Raw genomic sequence first — 18,018 nt, 5'->3', positions numbered from 1 at the left:
AGATAAGCGACCTCACTACTAGGTCTGCAAATACCCAATCAAGCATAAGTAGCAATGAAAAAGAAAAACAGTTTAAAAGTTGTTAAGAGCATTTCTAGGTGGTGGTAGCATACTCTTCATATTTGAAGAATGCGACCACATAAACTGGTCGCAAATTTCGACCAACTCTAGGTGGTCGCAAATTTCGCCCGCAAATTTGATCGTAGGGGCCACCAACCGCGCCATTAGTACTGCCAAGATTGTCGTCGTCACCGACCAAGATTTAATGGCGCGTGCTATCGAGTACAAACTCCGACATTTTAAGAAATTGCTTCATTTTCACCTAACACTTCAAAACTATCTCCACAACTATGGCTTCTTCTTCATCATTGCAAAAAACTAGCCAACACACCGACGTTGCCGAATCAACTCAACAATCATGTTATTTTTATACACTCGATCAAGAGAGGTGCCAAATTTGCACCTCAAGAAAACACCTTGCGTTATCATGCAAGTATATGAACAAAAGGTGTCCTGAAGCACCACATTGTCAAGGTTATTTGCTCATACATAGAAGTTGTAACGAAGATAGAGAATAAATAAGATTTTTGAAATGTCCAAATGGTATATGTCCTGGTATGGAATATATATATGGAGACAGTTTGTTGATATGTACGTGTTGTGGCGAGGATGATCATTGGTATAGGTATTGCCCTTATGCGCAGATAGCATGCCCAAATGGTTGTGATGGTGTTAGAGAGCTGAAAAAGTTTGCGAACCTTGAAGGAAAAGGTCTTGATCTATTGAAGTGTTTAGTGTGTGGAAAATGTGAGTGGTTAGGTGTTGTAATGGAAAAGGTTAAGAGTGGTTAGAGTGTTGTAATATGAGTGGTTAATGTTAATCATTTTATTTTCTATGACTATGTAAAATAACTTTTTTTTAATATGAATAAACTTTAATTTTATATAAATATATATTAGTTTAAATTAAAATAAAATAGAAATTGATTAACATTGTTTATTGATGATTAAAAATAAATATGCATATACGAAATTAAATTACAACAATCAATGTCGGTCACCCCTAATGCTCCATTGATGCTCGACAAGGTGGCTTTTAAGTCTATCATGCATAGTCTTTGATTGAACTCGTCGAGTCCCCTCAATGTAGTGTTCCCGAGTAGGTGGGATCTGTGGTTGCCCTTCTGGATCAGGAATGTACCTCCTCATTTCATAATTTTTATTCTTAGCTCCGATTACCATATTGTGCAATATGATACATGCTCTCATAACAGTACCCATTGTCTCCACATGCCATAATTTGCAAGCTTTCTTCAAAATCCCAAATTTATCTTGCAAAACCCCAAAAGCTATTTCAATATCTTTTCTTGTAGCTTCTTGCATCGTTGCGAACCACTTCGTCTTTAGAGCATTATGGTTTGAAATTGTTTGTATAAATGCCGCATAGTCAGGATAGATACCATCAGCTAAATAATAACCCATATTATAGCTATGCTGATTTACATCAAAATAAACAGGTGGAGAAGTACCATTGATCACGTGCTCAAATATCGGCAAGTTGTCCAACACGTTGATGTCATTGTGTGACCCTGGCATCCCAAAGAAAGAATGCCATATCCACAGGTCTTTGGTTGCAATAGCTTCGAGAATAACAGATGGTTTTCCAGAACGACCACTGTAAGCACCTTGCCATCCAGTTGGACAATTATGCCATTCCCAATGTATACAATCAATGCTTCCCAATATACCCGGCCATCCATGTGTGGCAGAATGTGCAAGCAAGCATTCTGTATCTGCAATATTTGGCCTTCGCAAGTAGACTGAACCATACAATTTGATAATTGCATCACAGAAATGCCTCAACGCCTGGTTTCCACTTTGCTCGGAAATGTATAATTGATCGTCAAGTTGATCAAACATCGTGCCATAACCAAGAATACGCAAAGCTGCAGCCACCTTGACCAGAGGATCTATACCAGGTTTACCAACATTGTTAACTTTAGGTTGAAAAAACTTAAAATGAGTCTGAATATCGTTGAAGATGTGAAGAAATAAAGATTTTTTCATACGAAAGCGCCGTTTGAAATCCTCTTTCGGAAAGACAGGACGACCAACGAAGTAGTTGTTCTTCAAGATTTCCAAAGTCAGAGCATACTTTCTATGTTTAATTTTTCGACCCTTCTTTGAACCACCATGTGGTGCCTTCGGAGCATGGACTTGTGCTTGTGCAAGTACAGCCAAAGTGTGCTTCATAAGGGGAATGGCGTTAACAAATTCTTCATCAAGACTATCTACCGAGTCTTCCACTGGAAGAGATGAAGAAGAAGACGACGATGAAGATGAAGACGAAGATTGAAGGGGAAAAATCTTATATACTTCATTATCCATTTTTTCGCAATGTGTGTGTTGTTTGTTAAGGATTGATGTGAAATGGTTGAGTTGTTTGATACAAATGTTTGAGTTGAGTGTGTGTAAAATGAAAAAGGAGATGAGTGTAGATATAGGATGTAGAAATCCGGCCGTTTTTTGCCCGTTTTTTTCCCGTTGGAGTATGCGACATTAGGAGTGGCGCGCGACAATACAACTGGCGCGTAGTGGTGCTGGTCAAAGTCAAAAAAGATGTGGGGCGAAATTTGCAATGGCGCGCGACAGTACCAATGTCGCTCTGCATCCGCATCCAAATTTGCAAACAAGAATGTGAACAAACAGGTGATGCGACCACGAATGCAACCACCTAGAGATGGTATTACGGGAAATTCAACGCATTCTTTCAAATTTGAAGGATGCGACCATGAATACGTCCACCTAGAGATGCTCTAAGTATAAAGACTTTTGAAGGTAGATCCAGAGTAGAAATTTGAGGGTTAAGATAGTACCGTTTTTAAAAACCTGTTTTTGGACATAACTTATGGGGACCAAATACTGGGCACATGGGAGTGACATAACTTAAGTAATTCAAATGATCCAGTACTCCTCTTTTTGCCGCTTTTAGTAAAAAAACAATTGGATTGATGAAATAAGCTTATCTTCTCATCTTCATCTTTTCAGACCATTTTCGGTAAAACCCTCCAATCGCTTTCTGATGAGAGTTCAAATTGGGGTGCCTCTCTCTTACTCTTGGGTAAAATCCTCAACTGCTTTACAGTGTGACTTTTGAAAAGACTGGAATACAAGACTTGCTTTGCAACTTTCTCATCTCTCAAACTCCATTTTTCAGGTAAAATCCTTCACTATTCAACAGTGCGAGTTTTGAAAATTGGGGTGCCTCTTCCTGCTTCTTGGGTAAAATCCTCCACTGATTCACGGTGTGAGTTCTTGAAAGTTTGGAAGTTTAGGCATTGGATATCAATCCTCTCATTTCTCATGTTCCATTCCTCTTTGGGTAAAATCCTACATTGCTCTACAGTGTAAGTTCCAAAAAGGGTTTTCTATCATGGATCTCTATGAGTTTGAGAATCCAAGCAATCACAACAAGGAAACACAGGAACAAGATGAGCAATCAATCATCAATGACAAAAGTGTTGATGACTCACAAAAAGGTACTATGAAAATCTCTTATGTGGATGCTGCAAAACAACAATTGAGACAGCCAAGCTGGTTGAATTTCAAGAACTTCCTACTCCGGAAAAAATGGGAGAGTACCCAGCCATAACAATTCCTGAAAAAGCCTACGAAAAAGAATTGCTTTATTGCAAACACTGTTTGGTGGGAAGAATTGATTTACAAAAAGTATCATTGGATAGGGTTCGGGCAATTGCATCGCAAATTTGGAAACCAACAAGTGAATGGCTCATTACTCCTATTGGCAAAGGTTTTCTTTTCCTAAGATTTTTGAATGCAGAGGATCTTAACAGGGTTTGGGCTAAAGGGTCATGGGACTTTGATAAAATTCCTATGAGAATCAACTAATGGACTCCAAATTTCAATCCTGACAGCCAACGTCAATCTCATGGATTGGTATGGATTAGATTACCTGGCCTTGGTCAAGAATATTGGGAACCAGAATCTCTGATGTCCATTGCTCGTGGAGTGGGGTACCCTATGCATATCGACGAGAAAACACTCAATAGAGAGTATGGATACTATGCAAATATTTTGGTGGATGTGGACCTTTATGGACCGATACCATATCAAATTTATGTCAGGGCAAAGAATATCTCCTTCTGGCAAATAGTGGAGGTGGGTAAACTTCCAAAAATGTGCACGCATTGTAAAATTGTGGGGCATTTGGTTACGAAATGCAGAAAACTCAAGAGCGATATGCAAACCAACAAGGCTAAGAATAATAAAGATAAGGAGGTAGTAGTGGATGCAATAACCCCTCCTTTGGATGACTTGGGGAAAAAAAATTAGACGACAGGGAAGAAAAGGAACATAGGAGAAACAAGTAAACAAGGGGAAACCATTTGGAGAGCAAAAAACACAGACAAATCTAAAGATGTCCGAGTCCATAATCGATTTGAAGGGCTGGAAGTGGATGAGATCCACAATATTTAGGGCCAGGACCATCAAGTAGCTGGTTAGGATGATATTCAGGAAGTTATTACTGGGGAAGAGAATCATACTCAAAATCTAGGTTTGGAAACAGACTCAAATAAGCAAAATGATGCACCAGTCCATGACACTGCCCAGGACTCTCTGAATATAGGAATAGAAAGAAATGAGTATGACAAGATTATTAAGGTAGAGGTGGGAATGCAAAAGGATCAAACAGACGGGATGGATTCACCAACAAATTCAAGAGAGGAGACTTTATTCATCTCTCGCATTGGGGATAGCTCAATATCTCGGATCCATACCACTCCAATTGGAATAATTATTGCGGACTCTGAAGCAGAACAAGTACTTCATCTCTTAGTGAAAAAGAAGCAGGTTCGAGACTTGGAGGATAAACCTCCAGATGACACTTCTCCTCAGTCCTCGAGCTGGGCAGATGAGGCTGAAGAAGAAACTGGCGATCAAGTCATTTATAAAAAAAGCAATTCCAAACCACAGTGGCAGCTGCAGAAAATAGATTTACCCTCCACCAAATCCAGATCCCGATCTAAGACTGGAAGTAGGGCAAAATAAGGTGACTTTCACCATTTCCATCAATAAACTCCCTCTGTTGACAATGAGGTGCATATTTTGGAATATAAGAGGTATAACAAATGACAAATCTCATAATAGGCTATCCAAACTTATCAATAAATAGGATCCAAATATTGTGGGTATAGCAGAACTAAAGATACATCCCAATGATATTCCCATCAATTTTCTTCACTCAATAGGAATGAGCAATGCCTTTTACTCAAATCCTAGACCTGATCCAAATCGAGTTTCCAATCTCTAGCTCATATGGAAAGATTCGATGCCCACTCCTACTTTGGTTTATTTTTCAAACCAACATATTACAGTGGAGGTTGAAAATATTCTCATTACCATAGTTCACGCTCACTGTACCTCTGTTCAAAGAAGGCAGCTCTGGCTAGAATTATCCAACATCAATCCACTTAATCTGCCGTGGCTGATTATGGGGGACTTCAATGCCTACTTGAGCATCTCTGAAAATAAAGGAGGAAATAATCCGACTTCATCCTCCATGAATGACTTTAGAAACTTCATAAGTAAAAATCAATTGATGGAAGTTCCAAGCAGTGGGTATCAGCTCACTTGGTGGAATAAGCAAGTAGGGAGGTTCAAAATACTGGGCAAGATGGATAGAATGTTATGTAATGCATGCTGGGGGTCCAAATTTCCTAGTTGGAAATACCAAGTGTATGGCAGAATTTGTTCTGATCATTCTCCGCTACTGGGGGGAAATCGTACCATTCCGCAACCCAAGAACAGGCCCTTTAAATTCTTCAATATGTGGTGTACTCACCCTACCTTCAGAGATACTGTTTCTGATAGCTGGTAGATACCACTTCTGGGAAATTCCATCTTTATTCTTATGCAAAACTGAAAAGGTTGAAGGGTGTATTGAAGAAGTGGAATAAAGACACTTTTGGCAATATCAAAGTCAAAGTGGTGGATGAAACTAAGAAATTGGAACATATGCAAGAACAATTTGAGAAGGGAAATGTGAGAAAGGAATTCATTGTACAAATGGTAGATCAAGAAAACCAAGTGGAGCTTCTGTTACAGCAAGAGTAAATGTTCTGGAAGCAGAAATCAAGAACAAAATGGGACAATGACAATGACAGGAGTACAAAATTCTTTCATGCTATGGCAAATAGAAACATAAGCAAGTCACTGATTACAAAAATGAAGAATGATGAGGGCATCACTCTAGATACTCAAGATGAAATTAGGGAAGCATATAGTCAAGCACTATTTTGACAAATTCAGGAAGGTGGATCATAACATAGACTGGGAACTCATTCATAATATGCCTCAAGAGATGCAATCGGAGGATAATGAATTTCTCACCACTATTCCTTCTACAGAGGAAGTGAAAGCGACAATATTTCATCTGAACCCAAACAGCTCTCCGGGACCTGATGGATTCTCTGGGTATTTCTTTCATCACTATTGGGACATTATAGGGCATGATCTAGTACGAGCTATCAGATATTTCTTTATCAAATCTAGATTGCCCCTTGGATTCAATGCCAACTTCATTGTTCTTATTCAAAAAGAGAAAAATGGCATTCATCTGGGAAATTTTGCCCTATATGCCTCTCAAACTTCATTTTTAAGGTCATCACCAAGATTCTTGCTACAAGGCTGAGTCCTATAGCAGAAAGAATTATCAGCAAGGAACAATATGGCTTCATTCCCAATAGAAATTCCTAACAAGCCATTGGACTAGCTTCAGAGCTAGTGAACGAACTACAAACACCCAGGTATGGTGGAAGTATGGCTATCAAACTAGACATCTCTCAAGCCTTTGACACTATAGACTGGAACTTCCTTTGGGCAGTGCTGCAACATGTGGGATTCAAGGAAAGTTCGATCAAATGGTTACACGCAATCTTTCAGAGTAATACAATGTCAATCATGCTTAATGGAGGTCTTCAGGGATATTTTTCAGCAGAGAGAGGACTAAAGCAAAGCGATCCCCTATCCCCTATGTTTTTTCTCTGGCGGAAGACTATCTAAGTAGAAGCATCAGCAAATTGGTTCTTGATAAGAAAATTCAACACATGGTGATAAACTCCAAGTATTGCAATCCTTCCCATTTAATGTTTGCGGATGATATCTTCCTTTTCTGCAATGCTAACATGTGGTGCATTAAGCAGCTTGTCAAACTTCTCCATAGAGACCAGGACACCTCTGGACAACTCATAAATAAAGAGAAGTGTAAGATTTTTCTTAGTCCAATGAATAACAGGCGAAAGCTTTTGATTCAGGAGGCTATGGGAATAAAAGAGGGCATGCTACCAGATAAATAACTCGGGGTTCCATTAATTATGGGTAGAGTGACTAAAGTTGTGTTAGCACCATTAGTTGACAAGATCAGAAACAAAGCTACTGGGTGGGCTAGCAAAATGCTATCTTTCCAAGGTAGAGTAGTATTGGTGCAACATGTTCTTAATAGTATACCAGTCCACAACATGGCAATCTACAAATGGCCAACCTCCGTGATAAAAGAATGCAAGACCATTATCAGGAATTTTATCTGGAGTGACAATCCTGCGGATAGGAAATCTTTTACGGTGTCTTGGGAAAAATCATGTAAACCTCTGGAGGAAGGAGGACTGGGTTTAAGGAGACTTAAAGACATCAATCTCTCAATGCTCATGAAACAATCATGGTGTGTGCTAACTGAGGAGAGTGATTGGGCTGCCTTTATGAGAGGAAAATACACAAACAGGTCAGGCACATGGACCGATTATAAGACTTAACTTTGACAGTTTGGAAGGGAATAAGATGGGCTCTTAAATAAATGACTAACCTACATGGATGGGTGGTGGGAAATGGTTCATCAATAAATGTTTGGAGAGAGAATTGGCTTCCCCACAAACTGATTTTCAAATTTTTCCAGGAGAAGAGTAGAGACATCAGGAAATTCTAAGGCCGACTTAATGAGTTCATCCTAGGTAATCAATGGGACTTTTCCAGAAACATTACACAAGTGTTGCAACTAATTGGTATTGATCTCACTTTGCTGCAGCAACCTGATACTTCAAAGGAGGATGAGCAAATTTGGTTATCAGACGGCAAAGGGAAATTCTCAGTTGCAACAGCACATGAGGATATCAAGAAAAAAAACACCTAAGCATAAGGGCTGCCAATTCATTTGGAGCTCGAAAATTCTTCCCAAGACACAGGGCATAGCATGGAAAATACTTTGGGGGGCTTCTAGAACTGATGATATGTTGAAAAAAAGGAATACACAGTTGGCCTCTCGATGTTGTATATGTAGGCAAGAAGAAGAGAGTCTCAATCATATCCTCTATCACTGTGAGTTGGTCAAGAGAGTCTGGAATCGTGCTAGACATATTTTTAGCATCCAATCAAATATCAAATCCTTCAATGACATAATTAATGCAATAGGGAAAACACCACAGCTCTTTGATTTTAGACATGTGGAAAGCCTGCTCAATGACAAGTCTGGTAAGCTTATGGAAGAACAGGAATAAGGTTCTCTATGATCAGAAGACATCCAATTTCTCTAACATTTGTTTTCTAACTAGAAGAGCCATCATTAGAGCGTACCATAAATCACCAGGTACCATGAACAACTCGATGACAAATATGAAAATCCTTCACATATTTAATCTCCATCACAAACTCAGAAGTGCCCCTAAAATTTTGGAATGATATTGGTTTCTCCCACCTCCGGGAATTATAAAAATTAATGTTGATGGAAGCTCACGAGGAAACCCAGGCATGGCAGGTTGGGGAGTGATTCTCCGGGATCACATGGGGCATTTTTTGGGTGCCGCAGTAGAAGGACTTGGAGTAATAACAAACTATATGGCATAAACCTTTGCTATTATAGAAGGAATTCAGCAAGCACTGGATCGAGACTGGAGATATATCTGGGTGGAATCAGACTCATCCTCGGTGGTTCAAGCTTTTCAAAAGGATAAAGTGCATTAGAGAGTAAGATCAAAATGGAACCAACTAAGAGAGAAAGCGTCATGGATCAATATATTAGTTACATGGAGAGAAACAAATTCAGGAGCGGGCAGTTGTGCGAGACATGATGCTGCTTTACAAAATGGAGAAAGTAAATGGTGGGACAATAAACCTCCATTTGTGAGGAACTTGGAAAACCATTTTACTACTTACTTCCGATTCATAAGCTAAATTTTGGATGTAATAGGTGGGTTCACAAATGTTGAAACCCATACTAAACAGATCTTACACTTCATATTCTTCTTTCTTGTAACCTTTTAAAATTTTTGAATCAATTACCTTTTAGCAAAAAAAAAAAGCAATTAAATACAGTAATGAATTTTTCATTACTAACAAAGCAAATTATCTCAATTGTTGTATTATTGATTAAATAAATAACATACCTCCTTGATATTGTCCTTGTTATGGGTTCGGAATTATTGTGTTTCTCTGAGTCTTCAAGTTCAACATAACAATTATTTGTTGGCCGGCCTCCATCCCGTACTTTTGAGCAATACGTGCCATTGTCGAGTGTGTTCACTAACAGAAACCAGGACCTTTCCAGCCATGTGTCCACATTTCTTTGTTACAGAAGATTGATATTCAATATGGACTCCAGCAGCTCCCCTTTCTACGAAAAGCTTGTAAAGCTTAACCATTGCTCAATGTGACATTTCATCAAACAACTATAGTGGTGAAAATCAAACAGCTGACAACCAATTAAGGCTCAACAAATCCAATTCCAAATTCGTTACCCAATTACGAAATTCATTACAGAGTTGCTGAAAGACAAATGTTAGAAACATTGAAGGAGATGACTTCATAATTTAAAAATAAGTTCAAGTTTAATACGCATGGGACTAAATCTGTGTTTGCAAGGCAAGACTCGTAAAGGGATTTTTTTTTTTTTTTTTTTTTTTTTTTTTTTTTTTTTTTCTCGTTTTGTGTAGAAGATACAACGAGAGGATGAAGAAGAATGCAAAAGAAACTTTTACTAAAAACGGTACCAAATAGATGTGTCGTTATTTTGTTTTTTTTTTTTTATTCTTTTGCCCCCTGCCCTTATTGGAAATACACCAAATTATTTGGGAGATATTATTAGATTTAGGTAGTTATTGGGGTATGACAAAAACTTATGTTAGTTATTGGGTACGGGAGTGTTTTTATGGGTATGTCCAAGATCTTCACCCTATAAAAATACAACTAAGTTTCAAAAGCGTTTCCAGATATGAATGCCGCGAATGAAAAACTGTCGAGGTGGGCAAATTAGTTAGATTTCGCATTCCACCTAACTTTCGCATGCCAAAATATGAAATCATTTCGCACATGTTTTGCGCACGATCACTAAAATATTTCTTCAGCGATGTATTTCCCCCATTTTTTCTGTTTGTTTCATTCTTTCTGCTTCCACCCACCGCCACCTTAAACCCCTAAATCCCCAAGTCTAGTTTGAGAGAGAATGGGATTGGAGCGTTAAATTACATTGTGGAGTACAAAGTGAGGTTAATTTAAGGTGTTTTTGAGTGTTGTTAAATTTTATAGGTTTTGAGGTGGTGGTACAATGGTACGGTGGTTAGGAAGAAGATCAAGAAGATGAAGGTGCTAATTAATATGTGTCATTGATTTAGTCAAATCTTAATGATCCCTATGATGTCACATGTAATTAAATTTTGGTTTTTTTTGTCCACGTTGGCAGAAAATATATGTGCGCAACTACAACACATGGTCCTGTACACAAAAAGTTATGAAGTCATCTCTAATTGGCTGATTGCAATGACGTGGCAAGAAATAAAAAATAAAAATATGCTCTCTCTCCTCAAGTTTCTCTCTCCTCTTTTATAGCTTTCTCCGTCTCTTCTGCAAAAAAAAAAACTCCTTTCTTCTCGTCAAAAAAACCTCACACCATATTATTCACTCTAAGGGGCCATTTGTTTTTGCCTCTTATAAGACCTTGAGGTCTTATAACCTCTTATAAGATGTGGCCCAGTGATTTTTGACATTTTTTTTGTTTGTTTTTTGTCTCTTATAAGAGGCATTCTACTAGAAATGTCTTATAAAAGGCTCCAATTCTATAAGTACCAAAATTGGATCTACTTCGATTCTATAAGTCTTATAACTTGAAAAATGACTCAAACACCCCGTCCATATACCTCTAACCTTATTTATCTCTTCTTTCATTTTCATTATCTTCTTCTCCAAATAACTCTATTGTCCTAGCCCACGATTTTTAAACCACACCACTACCACCACCAAACTATTAAAACCACCACCACCCAATTATAATATGATTTTGCCGCCACTACCACCACCATCATCACCACCACCACCACCAAACTATTAAAACCACCACCACCACTGCCGCCACTACCACCACCATCATCACCACCACCACTACCACCACCATTATCACCTCCACCACCACTATCAGGTACTATTAAGACTATCAACACCACCACCACCGTCTTTATTAAAACCACCACCACCACCATCACTACCCACTTGGGTGCTATTAAGACCTAATATCATCACCTCCACTACCACTACTACCATCACCACCACTACCATCTAATTGCATACATTTAATTTTTATTAAGACTATCACCACCACCACCACCATGCTATTAAGATATCCATCCTTCTACTACTACTACTACCACTACCACCACCGCGTGTTATTAAGACCAATATCATCACTTCCACTACCACCACCACCGTCTTTATTAAGACCACTACCGCAACAATCAATCGCCAATTAAAGTAGTTTCCTAAAATCGATATTCTAATTATCAAAATTGATTTGAAATCGAAAATCAAACTATATTTTGTTTCAAATTAATCTATTCATGTTAAATGTGATGTAAAGTAGGGTTATATTTGTCAAATAACCATCTATAAGATGTTATGTATTTGTTTTTTATTTTTATAAGTGCTTATAAGAGGAACTTAAAATGAAAAACAAACCACTTTATAAGACCATCTTATAAGACCCTCTTATAACACATGGTCTTATAAGACCCTCTTATAACTTAATCCAAAAAAACAAATAGCCCCTAAATTGGTGAAGAAATTAAACAATAAAGTAGCAATTAACAAGGATGAATATATCGTGCAACTTGAGTATAAACTATAAACTAACCGTTGATAAATGAATCTACAACAAAAGAATGTTAAGGTTGTGCCCTGTTATGAATCCAGCCTCATCACTGCTAATGTTGCACAACGTCTTCCAGTATCCCACTCTTTCCATGCCATGCAGCAGACTCCCTTCCTCGCCAACAATCCTACCAACTTCCTCTGGCCCCATGTCCATCTTCCCAAAGACTGTAAGCATTCACCAGCATCTCAGATGGCACGCGTGTGGTGGAATGCAATTAACACGTATGCCTTGAGCTCCTAATTCACAAGATGTACTCCTCTCCAATCAGAGGATTGCCTCCTTAGAGAAAGTATAAGCATGTGATCTTGGACCACCCATGATTAGCTGCCTGTCGAGCTAGAACTCCTAGAAATTATACACGCTCCCTTGGCGTTGATCATTGTTTGTGCTGCATGCTTGATACCATGTACCATACCGCTAACATTAACTGCTAGTAAGTCCTTCAGTTTTAATTTCCATGTCAAGGTTAATGATATTTCCATTGTGCCCTGCAATGCCGACATTGTTGAATATAATATCTAAGTGACCTTTCCACAATGTTGACGGTAGACTCCATATCGGATTCTTGTGTCACGTCACAATGTATGTAGCGTTGGCAAGTATAGGACCAAGTTTGTCAAGAATATAAGCTATTTTGACATGAGTCGCATTCTGCGCAAACAACTTGGCTGTTGCACCCCAAATCCTCTTGTTCCACCAGTAATAATAGCAACTTTGCCTTTCAACCTGCAATTTGTCTTCGTTTGTAAAACTTCTATGCTTAATTAGACTTCTTGTAAAATCTATGCTCTACTCAGAAGAAATTATTCACCAATTTCTTGAAATTTGAATAACATGGTGTGGGGGTTTTTTTTATGAGGACTGAAGAGAAAGGATTTTTTTTTGGTTTTTGCTGAAGAGACGGAGAAAGATATAAAAGAGGAGAAAGAAACGTGAGGAGGGAGAGCTTACTTCATTTTTTTTACAAGAAATTGGTCCCCCAAGGCCCAATTTTGGGAAAAATTAATAACCCCCGATGGACAAAATAAGTAACCTCACAAAGACAAATTTTTAAAATGTCGGGTTATATTTCAATGAAAATAATCCTCGAGGACAAATGGCCCGGATTTAAAATAAATATTTTTAATTTGACCTTTTTTTATTTTCTTATGAAAACAATAAGTGTTTATAAATGTCGGTGTATGAAAAATAAATATTTATCCAAATAGGTGAATGTACCTTATACAATATATTGATGTATGAACATTCAATGTTCATACCACTTTGGATGTTCATACCAATTGAATGTTCATACCAATAATTGAATGTATGAACAATAATTGAATGTTCATACCAATTCAATGTTCATACCCAATCAATGTTTATACCCGAAGACTGAACATTGAATGTTCATACCCAAAGGACCAATGACTATGAATATCGAATGTTCATACCCAAAAGACTATGAACATTGAATGTTCATACCCAATCAATGTTCATACCCAAGCAAGGACCAAAATATCGATATCGGTTAATATATCGGTGTACCCAAAAACGATATATATCGGATATATCCATTTTTTTTGTGACCAGTCCAAACTATTTTAAATATCGGAAATATCAGAAATATAATATCAGAAATATCAGAAATATATCGAAAATATATTGAAAATATCGGATTTATATTAAAAAATTGTCAAAAAGTCAAACGATATATATCATAAATATCGGATATATCAATTATCTCGGTGATATAAAGTTTAATATCGGAAAAAAAATGGTTCTATATTCGGTGGATATATATCAAAAATATCGATGTCGGTGTACCAAAATACCGATATATATCGGCAATATTTTGGTTCATGTACCCAAAGACTATGAACATTGAATGTTCATATCCAAAGACTATGAACATCGAATGTTTATACCCACATCAGGACTATGAATATTGAATGTTCATACCCAATCAATGTTTATACCCAAGGACTATGAACATTGAATGTTCATACCCAAAGACTATAAACATTCAATGTTCATACCTAAAATACTATGAACAATGAATGTTCATACCCAAGGACTATGAACATTCAATGTTCATACTAAATACACCGGGTCGTTTCGTGGGCCGGGATGTTAATTATTTTGTGTCAGGGGACATTTCATCTATCTGATCCGTTTTTTATTTTGCGTCAAGGGTCAAGGGTATACTTGACCTTTCATCTACCCGTCCTTGTGAATTACAAAAATAAAAAGGTGTCCTTGAGAGTTACTTTTTCGACATTTTTGTCCTTGAGAGTCACTCCCTGTTTTTTTTATTTCTTGCCACGTCATTACAATCAGCCAATTAGAGATGACTTCGTAATTTTTTTTTGTGTGCAGGAGCGTGTGTTGTAGTCGTGTCCAAAATATATTGGGGAAGAATCTAACTGTACAGTGCACAAGCTATCCAAATAATTTGACAGCATTCCTTTTGAAACTTGATTGTATTTTTGGAATAAAATGAAAGTATGTTTCATTTTTAGGTCGTTAACTCTAATAATATTGGAATATTTCATTTTTAGAGCCTTGAAAGATCACTGATAGACAGACTGATTTGATCAAATCGAAACAAAGAACACGCAATAATAAGGCAATAAAGGGCAGTCTTACAGTTTCTTGTCATCCCTTTAGCCTTTAAACATTTTTTCTTAAGGAGTCTTTAATTTGTTAATTTTGTAATATACAAAATTTCGACAAACCATATTATAGACTTATAGTTCCACTCCACTCCACTCGATACATACATGCATAAAAATTTCATCGAAGTATCTACCATTACATCCATTACTTTGGCCAACTGAGGGGGTGATGTGTATATAATTAACATTATAACATTATTTTTAAATTTCACGGTACTCATTTTCCATCAAGTGTGAAACAAAAAAGATGAACATGTACGTACCGGCCTGTATACGATGGATAGAGGCATAGAAAGAATAATAAAATGATGTGGGGGACCAAGAGCAGCTGCAATGCTGCATTATTCCAAATACATGAAACTGAAATAGAATCGTTAATGATTTTATTAGTTACCTTGAAGAAGGGATGCATGCAATGAGATTCTCCTTCAGGATCAATAATGGTAAAAGACATTGGCTACATTATGAATAATTTCTCCTATGCTGTTTCAATTTTGAGGAGAAAATTATCGACATGTTCATTTATATATCAGTAAAATCATCTTTATGATCTAGATTTAATACATGTGCACATGAATCTGAATTGCCCAACTGCAACCTCCATTATCTCATCATTCAAATCTCTGTTGTAGGCCTCAAATTGGGAAAAGAATCAATTACCATTTGACTTTTCTTAACCTCCACAATATTCACTGAGGGTTTCCATAATCTGTCCAATTACCACATGGGCAATGAGGAATATCACCACAATTGGTAGTAATACAGCACGGGTGGAAGATATGGCCACAGATAAATAGCTGATAATCGTGACCCCACACAGGAACTTTACACATGTCGCACCTTGGTGGCGGGTCTGCAAATATACCCAATCAAGCATAGGTAATAATGCATTAAGAGTAAAACAATCTAAAAAATCCAGGTAACATATATTCAAGGGGCAAGATAATACAGCTCAAATTTTCTGCAGATATTGCTGGAGGAGTGTAAGCTTGTACATTTGCTGCAGGTATTGGTGGAGGAGCGTAAACTTGTACATTTTCTGCAGGTACTGGTGGAGGAGCATAAGATTGTAAGTTTGCTGCAGATCCACTGCATATGGTGCAATGCAAATGACTGCAAACAGAATTACATCGCAAGTTGTAGTAATGGCCACAGTCACGTATCACATCTTCCTGACCCCACGCAACACCGTCACAGATAGCGCACCTCACCACCCGGTCTGCAAATACCCAATCAACAATCAAGCATAAGTAGCAATGAAAAAGAAAAACAGCTTAAAAGTTGTTAAGTATAGAGACTTTCAAGCATAAGTAATAATGCATTAAGAGTAAAACAATCTAAAAAATCCAGATAATATATATTCAAGGGGCAAGATAATACAGCTCAAATTTTCTGCAGATATTGCTGGAGGAGTGTAAGCTTGTACATTTGCTGCAGGTATTGGTGGAGGAGCGTAAACTTGTACATTTGCTGCAGGTATTGGTGGAGGAGCGTAAACTTGTACATTTGCTGCAGGTACTGGTGGAGGAGCATAAGATTGTAAGTTTGCTGCAGATCCACTGCATATGGTGCAATGCAAATGACTGCAAACAGAATTACAGCACAAGTTGTAGTAATGCCCACAGTCACGTATCACATCTTCCTGACCCCACGCAACACCGTCACAGATAGCGCACGTCACTACCAGGTCTGCAAATACCCAATCAAGCATAAGTAGCAATGAAAAAGAAAAACAGCTTAAAAGTTGTTAAGTATAGAGACTTAAGATTTCAAATGTAAAATTCCACAAAAGAAATTTCGAAGTACAAGATCATACCGTTCCATTGCTGACCAACATCCTGTTGTGAATCTTCAACAATAAAATGACGTGAAAGTGCGTCAATGTCAGGACCACTGTTTCGTTGCTGAGCACCAACCTGTAGAGTGGTTATTTCGGATGCAGATACACTATTCTGGTCAATCTGTCGTAGAGCATTCACCAGGATGTCATATTCCTCATTATCAACATCTGCAACAGTTACACTTGCAGGTATGATTTTAAGCATCATGAAATATGGACAAATAGTAAGCGTAAAGCCCTAAACAGTTCATATTTTAACATATTCATCCTACCATATGAAAGTTATCCTGAAATAGCTTTAATACGCGGGATACTGGCATCTGCACAAGGTCAAACCTTAGCACCCCAGTTGGGTAGTCAGTTGCAAGAGTAGTAGCATTGAGTCGTGGAATTCCTGGACCGTCTCTAAGACCACCGAACCGGGGTATTAAGGTTTGTTCTTTATCTTCGTTTAACAAAATCTTAGTATTTGAGCTCATATATTGGATTGAAGCATTGCCTCTTCCACCAGAACATGATGACCTGGTATTTCCTACTTGATTTACCCCTCCTTGGTGTGGAGCATTGGGCATTCTGTAATGATGTAAAATGGTAGATCCTGCATCATATATAAACGAAGATTTAGAATAAACAAAGATTAGAATGCAGGAGAATGGAAGGCCAGTATTAGCAGAGAGTAGTGGACCTCCTTGACCTGAAGCATTGCCTGCTCGGTTGAGATGTGATGAACTGGTATATCCTTCTTGATTAACCCCTCCTTTGTGTGGAGCATTCTGTGTTCCAATTTGAGGTAAAGTGGTAGATCCTTCTACATTACCCGTTTCAACAGTAGTAAAATAGAGTAGTGGACCTCCTTGACCTGCGGTGAAACCACCACTTTCTAGGATGTGGACAGTAGTAAGATCTACAGAACTGTAAGGATGACTCCTGGAACGGCCTCCCAGTTCATTACGGCGTGAACGACTGGTATTTTGAGTACGTAAAGGTCCACCAGCCCCTTGAGAATATGTTGTGGGCGGTCTAGGCGGTCTACCGCGTCCTCTTCCATAATTGTGGTCTCTCTGTGATGTGTTGTTATTAGTTGCATCTCCAGTTGCAGATTCTTTTGACCTATCCATCCTTAAAAACAAAGAAATAAGCTCTAGAGCCTCTCTGCACCTCTTTCCAGACAGTAGGAGAATCAGCCTCGAGTAGGAAGAACTCTGCAATCAGTGACATTTGAAAGAAAAAGAAAAACTTAAAACAATCTAATGGAAACTAGCATAAGGTGTTGCAGTAAAGAGATTATAGCTCCTTCAGCTTTTTGATTCAAGACTA

General features: G+C 37.9%; 1 protein-coding gene across 1 annotated transcript; it reads right to left on the bottom strand.

Moving 5' to 3' along the window:
• Window positions 1-1,046: 1,046 nt before the first annotated feature.
• On the bottom strand, window positions 1,047-2,387 carry LOC147496008 (uncharacterized). The gene is made up of 2 exons (XM_086568506.1): window positions 1,503-2,387; window positions 1,047-1,400 (listed from the first exon to the last, which is right to left on the bottom strand). Exons 1-2 carry the CDS (start codon window positions 2,385-2,387, stop codon window positions 1,047-1,049), a joined length of 1,239 nt encoding a protein of 412 aa, XP_086424632.1.
• Window positions 2,388-18,018: the final 15,631 nt, after the last annotated feature.

The sequence above is a fragment of the Coptis chinensis genome, chromosome 6 (genome assembly GCF_015680905.1).
Source record: "Coptis chinensis isolate HL-2020 chromosome 6, ASM1568090v1, whole genome shotgun sequence".
Taxonomy (NCBI): domain Eukaryota; kingdom Viridiplantae; phylum Streptophyta; class Magnoliopsida; order Ranunculales; family Ranunculaceae; genus Coptis; species Coptis chinensis.
This window is presented reverse-complemented; position numbering and strand designations above follow the sequence as displayed.